We start from the raw sequence: 18,486 nt of genomic DNA, 5'->3' as shown, positions 1-18,486 counted from the left end.
TATATAATTTTACTTGCAGAAGAAGAAGAGAAGAGAGAGAGTGAGCATGCGCACAAAAGGTTAAGTAGAGCTGATAGATGTAGACTTGGTAAAACTAGACTAGAGAACATAAAAAAAAAGAAACTATCGAGGAGAAAAATAAAAAGACTGATTGTTTTTCTTTGTGTGTATAGAGTGGTGAAGCCCGAGTCGGGCTTTTGTATCTGGGATGTAGTTGTGTGAATCGAAGAACACGAAATTATGGTTTAAGGGTTCGAGGAGGGTTCTGTCTGACTGTCTCTCGTCCTTGAAGAATCCAAGTTTCATCCCTAGTCGTCCATTTCTCAGTTCCAACTTCCAACTCAAGCTTTGGTTTCTGTTCCTAATGGTACAACAATGACTTTTTTTCTGTCATCAATATTGCAAAGCGAAAATATAAATCAAACAATAAGGTTTTGAATGCTGCAGCGGAATTCTCCCGGCACATGGTGTTTTTTTGCACTAAAATATCGAATGATATATAAATTTTCCACTAACTGCATTTTAGAATAATTAATTATCGATCCCTGTCGATCTATAGTCACTAAAATATTTGATGTTTTGGATATTCTAAAAAAATTAAAATTTCTATTGGATATTTGATTTGATCTGTAGAAAATAAATAAAATAAATAAAAAATAAATAAAATCCAAAAAATAATATATAATAATAATATTTTATTATAACAATAAAATTAATTAATTTTAGTAAATAAAAGTACTGTAAATATTATATACAATAAAATATTTATATATATATTAGATCAGATATCCATTCTTAAAAATATATTAGTGTGTGTGGTTTGTTTCTTTTTTACGGATATTGTATAGTATTTTCCTGTTTAATATAGATGACGTTCTAGAACGACTGTTTTGTTTTAATTTACACGAAATTTTGAGATTTTACAGTTAATTTTAATTTTATTAGAAATTGTTTAACCAATTAGATTTATAGTTTTTATATAATTTGTTAACTGATTTTAAAATTATATCTTTAAAATACTATTTTAGAAAAAGAATAATTTTTTAATTTTTGTGCACAAAAACAAAAAATCAAGTATTATGAAACAGAAAGAGTACTATTTGTTTTGCTACATAAAATTAAAAATATCTAAACTTTTCAATTCGAATCAAAACAGAGAAAAATCAAAACAAAATTTACTGATATTTTATTCAATCTTACTAATCAAGATTCAAGACTCAGTGCTTATAATTTATTTTATTTCTTAGGTAAATTTTTTTATCTATATATATTTTTTGGGGACAACTTTTTTTTCTAATCTATATTATTTCCATTTTCCATGAAAAAATGTAATGGAATAATATGAATCGGTGTGGAAAAAGATTGAAAATTTTACGTGTAATAAGTCAGGACAATCAGAGTTGCGTCTTTGTCGGTGTCTGACGGTTCTGAGATATGTCACGGACAAATAACCTATACACGCTAGGAATCTCTACCACATCCCTACACTTCTATTAAAATACAGTACAATTATTTTGTTCTGGTACACATACATTCAATATAAAAACTATTTTGTTTAGCTATAACTTGATTTTTTTTAGTAATAGAACTGTTGAAGCTCCTCTTAAGTCGAGACAATTTCTAAAGGAAACCAAAAAAGAAGCGGTTTTAAATTTTCAAAATAAGAAAATAGTACCATTTACTATTTGAGAAAAGTAATATCTTTTTTTTTTGTAAATATCTTGACCAACATAAAATAATTATAAATCTTTGTGCTTTATCATTTGATTAAACATCAAGGCGAAAGTTAAATGATGGTGATATCATCTTTTATGGAACCAAACTTTAAGATTTGAACTTTAGAATTTAAACCATCAATTTTGTCGCTGTATATGTGATTTTTTCAAAAGTTTTTAAACAACTGAATAAAAATGTAAAAGAAATTAATTTTTAAAATCAATATATATACTTTAAAAAAAATTGTAGCTCTACGTATTTTAATAAACCATGATTGGTAATTAAATTAGCTATGAACAAAATAAAATTTGTGCAAAACACTCACATCACATACCAATCATCTTTAGTCTATGTGATTTCGTTGATTATGGAACTGTTGTTTGTGAATTTACTTGATGATGCATCTAACTCAATATCTAACTTTTGTTTGTTTCTAATTCTGGTTTTTGCATCAATTTTTTTTTCAGATGCATTTTTATTCGTTTATGAGATTGTAATAATATTTAAAAATATTCCAAAACAAATAACTAAAATCATACACTTATATTAATTATATAACTGTATAAAATATTTTAGCTAAATAGATATCATTTTAAGAATTAAATAATTTTATTGCAATTTTAAAAAAATACAAGTTAGGATTTAATAGTGATATTTTTCTTTTTTATTTTTCTATAGTGATATGAATTTTTATATAATGTAAGAGTAGCCAAATGTCCAAAAATCATAAGACAGTTTTGTGGCAAAAGGCCAATATGTGAGATTAATTATCACTTGTTAAAAATTATCTTTTATTTACAAAAATTATCAAAATTTTGAGGACAAAAAAATTTACATGGATTTTGTGAGTATCTTCCGATTTCGAACAAAATAGAAAATCCTAGAAGTCTACAACGGTCAGAAACAAAAACAAAGAAAAAAAGGAAACTCCCGGAGACTTGGATACCAAGTAAATAAAAAGTGTAGACAAACAACACAACAAAAACTCTTATCCAATCAGGAGTTGATTTTAGATACTCTCTCTTTGTATAATAAGATCACAGTAACGATTTTCCCAATTTCTCTTCACCTTCGTTGCTTCCAAGCCCTAAGCTTTGTTGTTCCGTCGAGAAAGAGAGAATAATGCAGAAGCAATTGGTTTTAGGGTGGAATCTCATTATCTTAACACTTATTACTACTTCAGTGCCCTTGTTGAATGCGAGACATATACTAATTTGGTTCAGGTTTGCTATAAAAAATTCTTGGGAAGAGAGTTTCCACAAAAGTTTAACTAACAATAATACCAAACAGTCTCTATCTTAACACTTATTCCGTTACGGATCGAAATCACCTTGGGCTGGTTGATTCTTCCTTCATTTCAACAAGATGATGAAGTTTTTTTCGTCACTGTCTTGTAGTAAATGATTTATCTCTTTTGAAATTATAATCCTGAATACAAAGAGCTTCCATGAAATCAATCTTCCCATATATATGCCAGCCTAATATTCACATTAATGCCTCTAACACAGCACATATAAAGTGGTTTATTTAGTCATCTCTAAACCGCCGGGTTTTGTGATTAAATCAGATAAAATAGATCATAACCATAAATCAAAATTGAATTTGAAAATTGTATCTCCGAAGATTATATTAATTTAATAAAGTTTCGAAAAGAAATAAAAGTTGCATGTTGAAGAAAATGGAAAATAGTACAACGGTTAGAAAACAGAAGACAAAGAAAAGGAAATTTGGAAGAGGCTTGAGTTCCAAGTAAGTAAACGCGTAGAGAAACAACACAACAAAAGCAAACCTATCAGGATTTGGTTTACGATACTCTCTCTTTATATATGTAAGTAAACACGTAAGGTCACATTCTCTAACACGTTCGTTTGCTTACAAACCCTATTCTTCAGTCGAGAAAGAGAGAGCGGAGATTAAACACACAAAAAGAACGAGAGAAGGATGGAGAAACAAGAGTTCTTGGAACTGTTTGAGGTAGCAACTAAAGCTGCAAAGTCTGCTGCGAGAGGGGACGGTAAGAACTCTCCAGCCGTCTCAAGGTGTGTCGACGCTATGGTTCGTTTGAGAGACGCTCCAGAGTTCCTTGCGTTCGAGTTGGTCACCGATCCCAAATACCCTCATATTGGAAAGAGTCACGTGCTTTTGATGGATCACAAAAACTCTAGGATCCAATCCGAGGCAACGCTTCTTTACACTCTCTGGATCAAATATCTCTACGCTACCGGCAGAAAACAGAGCCAACATCGTGATAGAGTTCACAATCAACAGGTGGTGAAGAATAAGATTAAGGAGAAGCTTGTTGAGAAGGAGAAGAAGAATAAGAAGTGTGTGGAGATGAAGATTTCGACGACGACGGGGGATTCTAACCGAGAGAAAGTGCGTGAGATTCTTCACAAGTCCTTGTCTAAAGTGGCTAACGAGGTGGTTGTTGTTGGGATGAAGGAACGAGTGGCTTCTTGCGATTCTTTGAGTGTGGCTGCGTCGGTTGAATCTGCAATGTTTGAGAGACTAGGTTGTTTCGAGGGGACTCAAAAAGCAAAGTACAGATCCATTCTTTTCAACATGGGAGACAGCCGCAATCCAGATCTCAGGAGAAAAGTACTACTCGGCGAGATCAGTGGAGAAAGATTGGTGACTATGAAGAAAGAAGAGATGGCTAGCTACAAGATTCAGATGGAAGTTCAAAAAATTAAAGAGAAGGCTAGAGATAAGGAAGAGAATCGAGTGAAGAGTATGATGATGTTTCAGTCAGACAGCATGATCATGACATGAGCACAAAATACATATCCTCAGTTTATTAATTCTCAGTTTATTAATTAGTCTCGATTGTATAATAACTACTAGTCTCTTGTCTTGGTGGTCTAAATGCAAAAACACTTTAAAAGTTCTGCATAGCCAAGTTTATTTTTGCAACTCATGTCTTGTTTCATCTGTTGAAAACAAAGTGGCAACTCTTCAACACACGGAAAATACACTAACAGTTGGTCCCAGTTTCATCTCCTGAACAGTCGAAACTCGTAGGTAAGATTTCAACCGAAGAGTATTGTTGTACCTCTGCCTCATCTCTTGTTGTATACAAGATGGATGCTGTTGCTCTACAATCCTTGGTCAGGTCACATTACTCATGTGCTCAGAACATTTCTCTTAGATTGACAGCAAAATTAGTGGCATCTGCAGTAAAACGTTTCGCTTAAACTTTTCAGTGCCCCATAAAAGGAAACAAACGTTGCGGTTTCAGCACATTCTGCGTATGCAACTTCGGGCGGTGACACTAATGAAACAGACAGAAATCATAGTGATCATCTCATTAACAAGGGGGTTTTGGAGAGATATAACTCTTTTCAGTTGAAGAAATTAAGATTTTTAGAGAGATATAACTCCAAGATTTATTAGATTCAAGCTTACTGTAAAAGATGATTCTGGTAGATTTATATCTAAAAGTAAAAGACAGAGCAATTATACAACAGGAACATTACGCAAATAGGATGTTTGCAAAATTACAACTTAATATGAGAGACTGAATTGACAAAATAGCGAAACAGAAAGATAATAAAAAGTGTTTTGACAATAGTCAACAACTATCCTGGCCTTGAAGCAAGAGAGAGACCTAAGAGAACATCATTGTTGGATAACCAGAAGAAAATTGCATCTGATTGTATGGAATCCCCTGAAACATTGAGGTTTGAGTGTGCATCATAGGAGGAGGAATGGGAAGATCAAAGTTGTAGCAGCTTCTCATGTCTTGTTCCCCAAGTAACAGATCCAAGTAATTAGTACCATAATCTTGATTAAACGGAATCATCGGTTGCTCAAAGCTAGGAGGAAGAGCAGAGGAATTGGCCAACTGAGTGAAAGTGCCATTGTCATGGTTAAACAGCAAGATTGAGAAGTTGCTCGGATGATCCAACAACGTGGTGGGTAAATCAGCAGGGCTCTCGGTGGTTCTCAGATGATTCATCAAGATTGGTTGATATTGATCCACATTAATTAGTGAGGGATCATCAGAAGCTAGATCCTTTGAAACAACAACGCCGTGATCATCATCAACCAACTCGGAGATCTTTTCTTGGAATAACCCTAAGCGACTCTGCAAGGAATCCTCAAAGACGAACACTTTCTTGGAGAATTTATCGTCGTTGGCTTTGAGAGATGCCTTCTTCTCATCCATCATCTTCTTGTTTAGAAACCGCGAAAGGTTGGTGCTTTTCTTGTTCCTTTCTTTCTCGCTTAACCTGCTGAACCGCTCGGCCGTGGCCTTGACCTGCGCTTCGTCGTTTTCTGGCCACGTGTTCACGAGGTTCCCTTCGCAGTCGTAGCAGATGACGCACAAATTGACGCCGCACAGCTGCGAGAGTTCGTACGCTTTCTTGAGAACAGTCTTGGCTCGTGCCTTGAAGAATGTATCTTTTTTCACCGACAATTTGGACCTGCAGATCTTTCTCGTCATTGTGCTTGCGATGAAAACTTCACTTTTCTCAGGGATTATTTTCGTGGGGTTGTATAGAAGTAATGAAGTATCAATCAGATATACTCCCTCTGTCCCACTTTAACTGATGTTTTAGGATTTTTATTTTGTCTCATTTTAAGTGATGTTCTCACTAATCTAGGTAGAATTTAATATGATTTGAATTTTATGACCAATTACAAAATACTGTATTTTTTATTATTAGTTAAACTAGTTTTATTTAATGTATTTTTATGTTACCAAGATAAACTACATAAGAATATGTGTTTTCTTAATCTATGTGAAATAACCTAAAACATCACATAAAGTGGGACAGACCGAGTATAATTTTAAAAAAGGAAAACTCTTAACGGTCAAAAAACGAGAAGAGAAAAAGGAAACTTTGGAGAGGCGGCTTGGTTAGCAAGTAATTAATAAGTGTAGTAGAGATAGTGAGTGACATACAATACAACACAACAAAAAAAATTATATCCAATCAGGAGTCGGTTTTAGATTCTTTCTCTTTCTTTATAAGTTCACAGTCGATTTTAGATTCTTTCTATCTCTTTATATAAAGATCACGCTCTCTAACAATTTTTCCAATTACTCTTCACTTTGTCGTTACTTCCAAACCCTAATTTTTTTTTGTTGTTGAGTCAGAGAGAGAAAAGAGAGAAAGATGAAGAAGCAAGAGTTCTTAGAACTGTTCGAGGCAGCAATTCTAGCTGCAAAGTCTGCTGCGAGAGGAGACCGTAAGAGTTCTTCTCCAGCGGTCTCGAGATGTGTCGACGCTATGACTCGTTTGAGAGAAGCTCCAGAGTCGCTTGCTTGCGAGTTGGTCATCGATCGCAGATACCCTCAGATTGGAAAGAGTCACGGACTTTTCATTGATCATGAAAACCCTAGAATCCAATCCGAGGCCAAGCTTCTTTACACTCTCTGGATGAGATATCTCTACGCTACCGGCAGGGAACAGAGCCCACGACCTCGACCCATGGTGAAGAAGAATAAGAAGTGTGTTGAGATGAAGATTTCGACGACGACGATGGGGGATTCTAACCGAGAGAAAGTGCGTGAGATTCTTCACAAGTCGTTGTCTAAAGTGGCTAACGAGATGAAGGAAGGAGTGGTTTCTTGCGATTCTTGGAGTGTGGCTGAGTCGGTTGAATCTGCAATGTTTGAGAGACTAGGTTGTTTCGAGGGGACTCAAAAAGCAAAGTACAGATCCATTCTTTTCAACATGGGAGACAGCAGCAATCCAGATCTCAGGAGGAAAGTGCTACTCGGCGAGATTAGCGGAGAGAGACTGGTGACTATGAAGAAAGAAGAGATGGCAAGCAACAAGATTCAGATGGAAGTTGAAAGAATCAAAGAGAAAGCTAGAAATAAGGAAGAGAATCGAGTAAAGAGTATGATGATCTTTCAGTCAGGCAGTATGATCATGACTTAGCACAAAAATATATATAGATTCTCTCAGCTTATTAACTTGTCTCGGTAGTCTGTGAATGTAAACAACACTTTGCGTGAGATGCATAAAGTTTAATCTTGTAAATCTTTGTCTTGTTTCATTTGTTAAATAGTACAAATATTTTTTTTTTCTTACTTGAGTGCTCTTCTTGAATGCGAGGAGACACAATACACAAAAAATACAGGAACGTGGTGAGAAACTATTATGAGACAGGGTACATATGGGAACAATATGGTCAAGATAAAGGAAGAGGTAAAGGCACACGTCTCTTCATTCACCGGCTGGTCTGCGCTTACCTTGTTAATAATGTCCGAAGAGTATCCTCTTTTTTTGTAATCCCTTCTCCAATTGAAAGCTAAAACTACAGACGCATGTTAGAAGACCAGTTTTGATATAGGGGTTTTTCATGTTTGGTCATGGTTGGTTTATAGAGAACAATACTTTCACACTCACAGTTAAGGCTACGATCACATGTTGGTAAAGATAAAGCATATGAAATGTAGCTCCTCTGTTCATCACATATTCTTGTAGTTTTTTTAGTGTTTTGAGCAATTCCAAAATATTACCTCAAACATCGTTTAGGAAATTACAATCACAAATTAAACATAAGTCAACACAATCATATGTTACAAGGAACAAACAGTGGAGGAACACCACAAGAACGCTAAAGCAGTTTCAAAGAAAACACTCTTCACTTTATTCAAACTGAGTATTTGAAATCAGTACTGTATCAACTTATAGAAGAGACAATGCTCTCTTTGATTTGGAAAATGGCGAAAATGTAATAAAGACCACATTAATCAGGCTGTGATTGTTACGCTGCATACGCACGGACCGGACAGTTTTATCTCGGATGTTTTCCACTGTTTGCCTGGTGCAGCATCAGGGTCATACAGTAAAGTGCTGTGACCAGTTTCTCCCTGAGACGAAAAAAGCAGAAGCTTCCCACTCAGCTTACCAAACTGGAACCCTGCCCTGGAGCTTCCCGAAAGCGGAAGAGCCACCACTTCCCAAGTTTCATCTTCTGCATTGAAGACTGACATCTTCCTCTGGTTCTTCCAATCAATACAGAACAGCTTCTTTCCTACTTCAACATGAGCTGTCACCATCTGCCAAACCATAACCAAAGACTCAATCATTACTCATACTCAATGATCAAAAGACTCAACAAGACTTACAGTTAAACCGTTTTTGCTGCCAGACCAGGAGCCGCACTGAGGGTTATACACATCAACAAGTTTAGAGTTACCAATAGTAAAGTTAGATCTCCCACCCATCACGTATAGCTTCCCGTTGAAGCCGCTAGCGAAACATCCCCATCTCGGACGCCTCAGAGACTCTATGCAAGTCCAGACACCAGTCTCTGGATCATACACCTCTGCACTCGACAGACTCTCACCGTCAACACCGTGACCTCCCACCACGTAAACAAGCCCATTCACCTCAGCGCAAGCAAAGTCATAGCGTGCTTCCTTCAAGTCTTCTAGTCTACTCCAGCTGATTTCATTACAAAAACCAAACATATTTGAACATAAAAAATCTACTCAACTACGCATGCGGGTTGTTCGGATAATTTGAGTAGTTTGGTTCGGATAATTTGAGTAGTTTGGTTCGGGTAGTTCGGAATTCGGGTAGGTCAGTTTGACCGCCAAATTAAGCCGTTAAAAGTTTGGTTTGATATTCGGATAGTTAGAATTTAAAAAATTTATCAGAACTAACCAAAATTTTTGTTTTCAACTATATTTTTTATTAAAAAATTTGGGTGATTTCAGTTGGTTTTGGTTAGTTTGGTTCAAAATTTAGTAAGCAAATTTATTTTGGAAACCCAAACTAACGATTACTGAACCACAAAAAATTGAAGTTTTTTTTATAAATATGCCGAATTAAACTGAACTCAACCAAATTAACCAAAAATTTCGGTTCAGTTCGGTTCGGGGAGTTCGATTTGGTTCAAAACGGCAGGCCTACATTCAATCATTGGATCAAAGTTCACAAAGGATGCTGAAATCAAGAACAAGACAAACCTGTTGAGGCAAGTATCAAACTGATAAACATCAGAAGATGCAACAAGAGAAGCGTTGATCAAGGCGCAACCAGCAACGACAAGGAGCTTCCCATCAACCACAACCACCTTAAACCCTGTTTTGGCAGGACCAGGCATAGGTGGAAGAGATGATAGTTTATGTCCCTGACAGTCCAACACCTCCCAGTGGCTATCTTTCCCTCCAGCTTTCGCTGTTAAAACATAGAGCCACTCCTCGGGCATACCGGCAAGTCTTCTCACAGTAATGAACTCTTTGCTCTTCACAACATACCTCCATTTCTTGCAGACACGTCCCATGGAAGGAAAGCTACTACGCGGAACAAGCGCCAGACACAACTTCGCGACGTCATCAGACAAGCCCGGGATCAAAGGGTTGTCCCGGTAATTCTCAGACAAGAACTCTGTACTAACTTCAAGATTGTCTTTGGAGAAACACATGTTGTCATTTAATACAACTCTTTTCTTCCCACTTACAAAAGCCTGCATCTCTTGACTAATCTTCTGAACAATTTAAAATTTTAACTAAAGTAAGTTCTTTTTGTGTGTGTGTATGAAAATGGTATTAAAGAATATCGTGAAACCCGTCACGTATATGGATTTTCAAAGACAAAGGAATGAATAATGTAGCGGTTGTAGAGACAGCTGATGAATGATGATGATGTTGTCCAGCACAATCTAGTTCATATTCCATACCAATGGCTTCGCTTCTACAAAAGTTAGGATCTAAGATTGGTGTTAAAGTAATGTTGTTTCTTCTCAGACGCATCTCTGTATCTACCAAAAAAACAAGATTAAAGATAAGGTCAACAACAGATTCCAAACACAAAGAAAGAGAGTTACAAGATTGCAGCTAGAAGAGAAAGAAGACATACAATTAAAGGTCAAGCTGGAGAAGGAGATTTAGCCACCCGCAACGTCCATCTCTAGAATTTGCGAATGTTCTGCAAATTGTTTTTTGCCAGAAAAGTCAATTCTTGAACCAAGTCAAGAAGAAACCAATAAGAAAATTGATATATTGATTATTTCCTGAAGATATGAAATTCAAAACTCTAGCAGAAACTTGGAGAAGATCTCAAGATCAGTGCTTCCATATATCAACAGAAGAAATTCCAAAATCAATAAAAAGTTTACAGTAAAATGGAGAAATCAATGGGGATGGTGACCGACCTGAAACGTGTGATTCATTTCTAAAAGAGGAAACTTAAAAAATAGAAATCTAAAATGGCTAAGACATTTATAGAATGAAGAGCTAGAATGGCGGAAAGAAATAGCAGAGATAAAAAGATTGAACGTACCGACAGGATAGGGGAAGCCTTTGTCGTGTTTATGCGTTGAAGTTGGTGCAGAGACGATAACATTGACAGAAAGAGAAGATGTGAGAATAATAGTGGTGGGAATTAAAAGTGGAACGTGGGATTATGAATTATTTATATAAGCAAAATCACAGGAAGGAAGCAGCATACGGTGGATCGCTCTTAAAGTCCCTCTTAAAGTAACAATGTCAATTATCACCACGTCCCTTTCACCCCATCACTATTTCCTTTTTATATACTCTACTAGGATATGATCCGCGCCTTGCACGGGGTGATCATGCTCAAAAGAAAATTGGAATATATAGATTAATATATACAAACTTTAAAAAGTTAAAATTTTACGGTTCTCTTTTTATTACTTTTATGTATTGTTTAAACTATGTATTTTATCAATATGTTGTGTAATTAGAGATCGGTTGCGGATAAAACCCGCCCCGCTCACCCGCTAACCCGCGGGTTTAAAAACAATTTGGTCAAAAAATCTAACCCGCTTTACCAGCAAGCAAGTAATTTTGTACCCGCACATGCCCCGCTTTATTTCCTGGGTTTATACTTTTTAATAATTATTTAATTTAGTTAGTATAAAAATAATATAAAGAATATATTTATAATTAACATTGTGTATATTTTACGTAATATTAAAATTATTTTTATTAAATTCTCGATTTAAAAAAAACATTTACTTTTTTGACTAAAAAAATCAATTTAAAAAAAAAAAATGTCGGCGAATATCCACGATCTAAAATCCATTAACCAACATCCGCCCCGCATAAATAATTCATGACCCACACCCGTGAAATGATTTTATTTTCATATTGATGGACCCGCACCTGCCCTGCAGCTGGTCAAATGGGGCGCGTCCTGCGGGTTTAAACTTATATTCTCAGGCCTAGTAATAGGAATGTCTGTAAAATATTGTGAATCGTAAACACTGAAGTAAAATTTTACAAATATAAATATTAATTATACTTTGGACCATAATAATCTATTATTCAAATTAAACCTATTTTTTAATATAGTGTTATCTATGTTTCCACACAACATTATATTTTCTTTTTACTATTATACTTATTTCCAAACATTTTCAAAAGGTATTTCTAATTTAATAAGATGTTGTAAAAGAAAAAAAATTAATAAGATAAATTCCAAACTAAATTATATTTTTTATTACTATTTTTATTTTCAAACATTTCCAAAAGAAATTTCTCCTTTAAAATATAGATGTTCGAGTCTTGTGGCAGAATGGTTGGTTTGGTCCACTTAAATTCCAAAAATTATCAAAAAAAATTCATTTCGTATACTTTATAGTACTCACTGACATACACACAAAAAATTCAAATTAAGATTAAGTTTAATTTCTGAAACTATAAGACCCACTCTTTTAAAAGCGTTCGTTAAATTTACACAAGATAAAAATCAATTTTGAAAGACCTTGACTGAGAAAATGGTCAAATTGGCTGACTTGTTCCATCCTAACAGTAACATGGATCTTATCCCTCTGATATAACAAAACAAAATTCTTTAGTAGTTGGTTTAGATAATCAAACAATTAAAACTGAAAGAAAAAATACTCTAGTTTTTCAGTATGTTTACTTTGGAATCGACCAAAACCATCTCTCTTTCTCTCCCACAGCACTGGAATATTGTTTACAAAGACGAAAGATTTTCACCTTCACTTTCCACGTAGATTCGAAAGGCTTCAAATTAGAAACAAAATCAAGACCAGCAATTTTAGGCTTGCGTGGTTTAAGTAAAAAGTTTAGATGTAGTTGTGTTCTAGGACTGAGAACAAAGTCTCATTTATATAGTAAACACAAACCTTAGTAAATAAATAAGTGATATTAAAGAATAAGGAAGGCGTTATCTCGTCAATCCCGTTAGCAATAATTACGACATATGATTGTGAATTTCTATTGTATATTTTGAAAATTACATGAGATTACAATACCAAATATCAATGAATGTACGCGATGATAGTCATAAATCCTCAATTCAAATAATTATCATAAATTTTAGTAAGGATCTATAATAGGAAACAAATAACGAAAACATAGGTAATCAAATAAACGTTATATTAGGATACTGAATATCAATGAGTGTACGTAATTCAAATTGTTAACACAATTTTTTGTAAGGATCTATAATAGGAAACAAAAACGAAATATTGTATTAGGCAACAAAAAAAACGAAAAAAAACAATTAAAGCTATTGTCGCGAATAAGTGGGGTGAATTCTCTATACTTAATGCTAATTATATATAGTTACGTAATATTTGATTAAGTCATGCCATAAATAGTATATATTGTGACAGCTTTATAGGTAGAAATGATTGCGTGATTGATGGATTTTTCTATTGTATGTTTTTGAAAATCACCAGTGATAGTAATTGTATAATAAATCATATAAAAAATCAAACTACTTAAAATAGATAAAAATCAATCCACATGAAAATATGTAAACACATAAAAAAATAGCCTTTCATCAAAAAAATAAATCACATAAAAATGTTGATGTAGAGAAATAAGACATGTTTAGTATTATATTGTATTCATTTTTACCGAAGAAGATAATGATATACATATTCAACCATCCTACACTTAAGTTGATAATATGATCCCTGATAAACTTTGGACCAAGGGTGGATCTCAAGTTTATATTATAAATTGAAACCTATTAATAATAGGCTATTATGTTATATAAAATATGATCTCTTATTTCTTAAAAAGATAACACATTCGTAGTATATCTTCTCTTGAATTCCGAAATGTAAAACAAAATCTAAATGATAACTTTATGAATCATGATGGTTGTCCCTATGTTGTCGCTATAGAGGAAGATAAACGAAAAAATATATTCTATGTAGAGAAATCATAACTTATACATTGTTTTTATTTTCTCGTATTCAAAATAACAAAATAATATTAGTGTGAAAAATATTTTATCGTGATAGACATATGTTGTGAATATGACCACGTAGAAAACTTAAGTTGATAATATACGGTCTTATTAAATGAATGTAGCTACGTTATCTAAATAATATGATACAACATAATATAATAGATGAGAGTTTGATCAGTGGCATATCTTGTAAATAGTCTAGTCTAATAAGGATTTTTATAAAAGAAGGTTGAGAATGAATGTCAAGACGACACGTCATCATAATGGCAACATTGTAATAAGTTTACTCATTGAAGGTTATGTTTTTTAATCGCTTCCTTTTTAATAATAAGGGGATTTTCGTATACTTTGATTCAAATAAAATATTATATTTATGTCCACATTCCATTTATTAATATATATTTTGTCCTATTAACTCCTATTATAACTTTATTTTTTCTTGAGCATTTAAATTAAGATTCATTTTCTCTATTTATATATATTTTTAAAATGTGTAGAATGTATTTGTAAAGTAAATCCTTGTTCATAACTTTGAAATTTGGTTATGATCGTTGTCATAGTCTACTAATATAATAATAATTATAATCATATCAAATACGTAAACTCAATCAAGGACAACGAACGAAGGAAATGAAAGAAGCAATAATGATTAAGATGATTTTTCTTCTTCTTCTTTTTTCGTAGGTGTAATTTACTAAAGAATGAAAGAATCGAATGTATAGATGAAAATGTCGACAATATCTACGATGAATTAGGGTGTTGCACAATAACACTGGATTCATTTCATTTTAACCACACCTTAATCCCAGGAATCTGTCTTTTCTATAATATATGTATGAGTTTATTATATGTTAAATCATTCATTAGTTGCATTGTAACATATGATTACTAGTTGTAACTTTTGATAATTTATTGGAAAAGATCTTTCGGAAAAACCTATTTTTATAAGTCAGTCGGTTTTCAAGTTATTAAAATTAACTAAATTCATTAAAATATCCATAAATTTTAATTCGTTTCATAATATATAGATATTCATTAGAAACAAAGTAAATATTAAAATAGAATGAATATTCGTAAAGAACTAATTGAGTAATAAATATTTTTTTTTTGGTCAACCAATAAATATTTTTTTTAAAATTGCCAAATATCCACTGATGTGTAACATAATTATGCTTACATAAGTTATTATATATACACATATTATCAGTGTAAAAGTAAGTATGATCCTTTTTAATGATCTTTCCAAGTTGATTGGTTTTGGATTGTTGGAGATCTTATATATTTTTTGTCTAATTTAATATCCCATTTCTTTGTTGAGCTAGACTCACGATACTAAATGGTTATTTAGCTTTTTGTGATTTTTTTTATTTTGAAAAGCTACATGAGAAAGATTAGTTGATAATTAGGTTTTGTGATATTTTGGATGTATAAAAGTTACTGGAGAAAACTGGGGAGATGTTTGACTGCTGATATGTTGTAATATTTTGATGATATATTTATTTGATTACTAATATTATTGAAAATTATTAAAATATATATTTTTATGAAGCGGATCGGATAGTTCGTAAATAATTGAAATATTTACGGATATTTGAATTTTTGAATATTTGAAATTTTGTGGATCGAAGAAAATCAAGAAATTAAATATTTATATGAGGCAGAACAGGTCATAGATAGTGAAAAATTTCCAGATATTTGTTTGTCTCCAAATTTAATGGACATTTTTCTTTTTATCAACAGAGCTGGAGATCTTTAAAAAAAAAAACAGAACTGGAGATCTTTTTTTTTTTTTGGCAAACAACTACAGATCTTTTGTGTCCAAATGAACATGCAATTGTATCCCTTCGACCCTTCCCCTTTTGTCTCTATCTGTGGGGCCATAAGGCTCTGTTAAAGTCGTGTGCCATTGAAATCTATTCACTTCCAGCTTTATCCTTCTTTCTTTTATAACCTTCAAATGTGCCTGAGGAAACAAATTAATTTTATTATTATCAATAGCTTAGGTTAAAAAGTATTACCCGTTTTAAAAATGTGTACTATATCACCGAAAAGAAAAAAAATGTTTTTGAGTTCATCAAATCATTGATTATTTTTTTGTGGTAGGTTTTGCAATTGAATTATGATTTCAAAAATAGATGTATATAAAACAAAGCTTAACCAAGTAGGTGGTGATTTACAAAACTTGTTTTTTTTACCATAAACAGTTATATTTTAGTATTATATTAGTACTATTTTGATGAGACTAATGGTTTATATATTTTACTAGTTTGTAAGATATACACCAAATAACCACACAACTATCGTCAAGTGGTAACACAGACTTGCAAAATGATAAATACCCCGAATTTAAACCTACCAAATTCTATAGATTTGTGTAATCAGGAGACATAGATTTCTATTTATTATTGTGATCAACTAGTTTTATCTAACATGTGATAAATACCCCGAATCAGGAGACCTAGATGTAACAATGAAAGCACAAATCTAACATATTACGATACATATAGTAGTGGAGACTTATGGGACAAAAATAAATCTATTTGGTTTCAGACTTGGTATAACCCAAAATCATCATTCTATTTGGTTTGCACAACTAAAAAAGTATTTTGAAGGTTTTTTTAATCCGACCCCGAAAAACTTGAATCAAACTCTGACCGAAGTAACAAAATATCTTAACTGATATTGAATTAAGAAAGATTGGATGTCCAAATTCAAACGGTAATATCCAAACTCGAATAGATATTTGAAGATAATTAAGCATATATTTGTAGTTTACTTCTCTTATTTTATTAAAAATATTTATATCGATATCACACATGACTGAAGATCATATATATATATATATAATTACGGATAAAATGATATAGTACTTACTTAAAATGTATGTCAAACTCTTGTTTAGTGCATCAACAAAAGTGCATCTAAATTTTTAAACAACAACAAAATCAATATCTTTCTATTTTAAAACTTTTGTCTTCAAACCTATTAATCATTCAATTTATTAAAAATGACAGAGAATTGGTCAAAATGGATAAATATTTTCTTTGAGATTTTTTCCAAATCACATATTTCTTGTGAATTACCCAAAATTAGGATACTAAAAGTTTTGAGGATCGACAAATTTTCAAAAGCATTTTTGGTGGAAAAAATATATATGAAAAATGGACTGATTTGATTTGGGTTTATAAATCTAAGAAATAGTTACAATTCTTAATTCTTGATCTCTCTCACTATTAGAAAATCAGTTGAGTTAGAGATATATTTTAAATACAAAAAATTTGAACAATGAAGAATTTGATTTTTCAAAATCTAAATATCCAAAAAATTATATATTTCTATACCGAAATATCCAACCAAAATCGTATCGGAAATAACTACCCCTAGCTATAAGCATATGGGGGTTGATAACTATTCAGAATCTTAACCTGGTCGAACCCACTCTATTGTTTTTTTTTTTTGACGAAAGATTTACCCATTCTATTGTTTTTTGGATAAAGTTTCCAACTCTGATATATGTATTAAACCTGGTCGAACCCATTCTATTGTTTTTTAAGATAATGTTTCCAACTCTCATATGTGTATGCTAATTGGCAAAAGTAAAAAAAAAAAAATAGCGTTGTCACCACGTCCAACCCACGTCAGTTTGCGAGGCAAAAAGAAAAAATCCAAGACGATCTTATCTCGTGAACTTTTATTCTTAGCTATCCTAGAGTATATATTATATACATTTATCATCTATTCATCCATCCTTCTTTTTTATGATTCAGGATACATCTCAAACTCTTATTTTAAGTTATCCTAGAGTATATACATTTGCATTTATCTGATCTTTGGAGTTTTTTTTTTTGCTTAAATTTGATCTGATCTTTGGAGTTGTGCGCAATTTACATAATAAATCATTTTTTAAAATATGCAAATAGACCATTAAAATTCCTTATATGAATAATTCTTTATAAAAATAATTTGTTTATGAACAAACTGTATTATAGTTTCGCGATGCAGATTGAAGTCGAAGCGTGTTGGCATCCTAAATCCGTTTTTAACCTCTAGATTACAAGACCCCAGATCCATATTTACCTTATGCCAACCTTACACATAAGATGTGCGAATTATTCCATATAACGCTTTTCAGTGTAATACATCCATGTTTATATTATTGGACTCATTCTTCTATGTATAACTAAAAGTTTTCTTCCACCATATGCGGCAATAATTCTTTAAATTTAAATTGAATTTTAAAATATAATTTTGTTATTATTTTAAATTTTATTATTTTCCTATCAATATTTTAAAATAATTTTTTATTTATTTGAACATAAAATTAAGATAAATTAAATAATTTTATTTATTGTAATTTATTTTTAAGACAGATATGTATATATTTTAAAAATTATAATCTTATATAGATTTTATCTATTTCTTTTAGTTAAAATATATTAAATTACACTTAAATTAATTTAAAAGTTTGATATAAAATTTGTATAATTAACAAAAAAAAAACTAAACAGTATATCTAAAATTTGTAGATATATAAAAGAAACTGATGATATTACGACTAAAACTATAATTTAAAAAAAAATCATAGAAAATTTGAATATATTTC

General features: G+C 32.1%; 4 protein-coding genes across 10 annotated transcripts; 2 read left to right on the top strand and 2 right to left on the bottom strand.

The window, feature by feature from the left end:
- The first annotated feature begins 3,536 nt into the window (after positions 1-3,536).
- LOC108815305 (transcription elongation factor TFIIS-like) lies at positions 3,537-4,565 on the top strand. Its single transcript, XM_056990480.1, has one exon. The coding sequence runs from the start codon at positions 3,658-3,660 to the stop codon at positions 4,486-4,488; it is 831 nt and encodes a 276-aa protein (XP_056846460.1). The 5' UTR covers positions 3,537-3,657; the 3' UTR covers positions 4,489-4,565.
- Positions 4,566-5,318: 753 nt separating this feature from the next.
- On the bottom strand, positions 5,319-6,190 carry LOC108815306 (agamous-like MADS-box protein AGL53). The gene has a single exon (XM_018587950.2). It carries the CDS (start codon positions 6,161-6,163, stop codon positions 5,324-5,326), a length of 840 nt encoding a protein of 279 aa, XP_018443452.1. The 5' UTR covers positions 6,164-6,190; the 3' UTR covers positions 5,319-5,323.
- A 553-nt stretch (positions 6,191-6,743) lies between these two features.
- LOC108816838 (transcription elongation factor TFIIS-like) lies at positions 6,744-7,631 on the top strand. The gene has a single exon (XM_018589399.2). The coding sequence runs from the start codon at positions 6,840-6,842 to the stop codon at positions 7,608-7,610; it is 771 nt and encodes a 256-aa protein (XP_018444901.1). The 5' UTR covers positions 6,744-6,839; the 3' UTR covers positions 7,611-7,631.
- Positions 7,632-8,170: 539 nt separating this feature from the next.
- Positions 8,171-11,125, bottom strand: LOC108814334 (F-box/kelch-repeat protein At1g67480-like). 7 transcript variants are annotated; one of them, XM_018586881.2, is made up of 6 exons: positions 10,968-11,125; positions 10,545-10,613; positions 9,653-10,446; positions 8,807-9,125; positions 8,424-8,737; positions 8,171-8,362 (listed from the first exon to the last, which is right to left on the bottom strand). In XM_018586881.2, exons 3-5 carry the CDS (start codon positions 10,156-10,158, stop codon positions 8,429-8,431), a joined length of 1,134 nt encoding a protein of 377 aa, XP_018442383.1. In that variant the 5' UTR covers positions 10,159-10,446; positions 10,545-10,613; positions 10,968-11,125; the 3' UTR covers positions 8,171-8,362; positions 8,424-8,428. The 7 variants fall into 7 exon arrangements, with proteins under 7 accessions (XP_018442383.1, XP_018442382.1, XP_018442386.1 ...); XM_018586880.2 differs by having other exon boundaries at positions 8,171-8,737; XM_018586884.2 differs by having other exon boundaries at positions 8,171-8,737; positions 9,653-10,440.
- Positions 11,126-18,486: the final 7,361 nt, after the last annotated feature.

This window comes from Raphanus sativus, chromosome 7 (assembly GCF_000801105.2).
Source record: "Raphanus sativus cultivar WK10039 chromosome 7, ASM80110v3, whole genome shotgun sequence".
Taxonomy (NCBI): domain Eukaryota; kingdom Viridiplantae; phylum Streptophyta; class Magnoliopsida; order Brassicales; family Brassicaceae; genus Raphanus; species Raphanus sativus.
The sequence above is the reverse complement of the archived record's forward strand: the minus strand, read 5'-3'. Positions and strand labels throughout refer to the sequence as shown.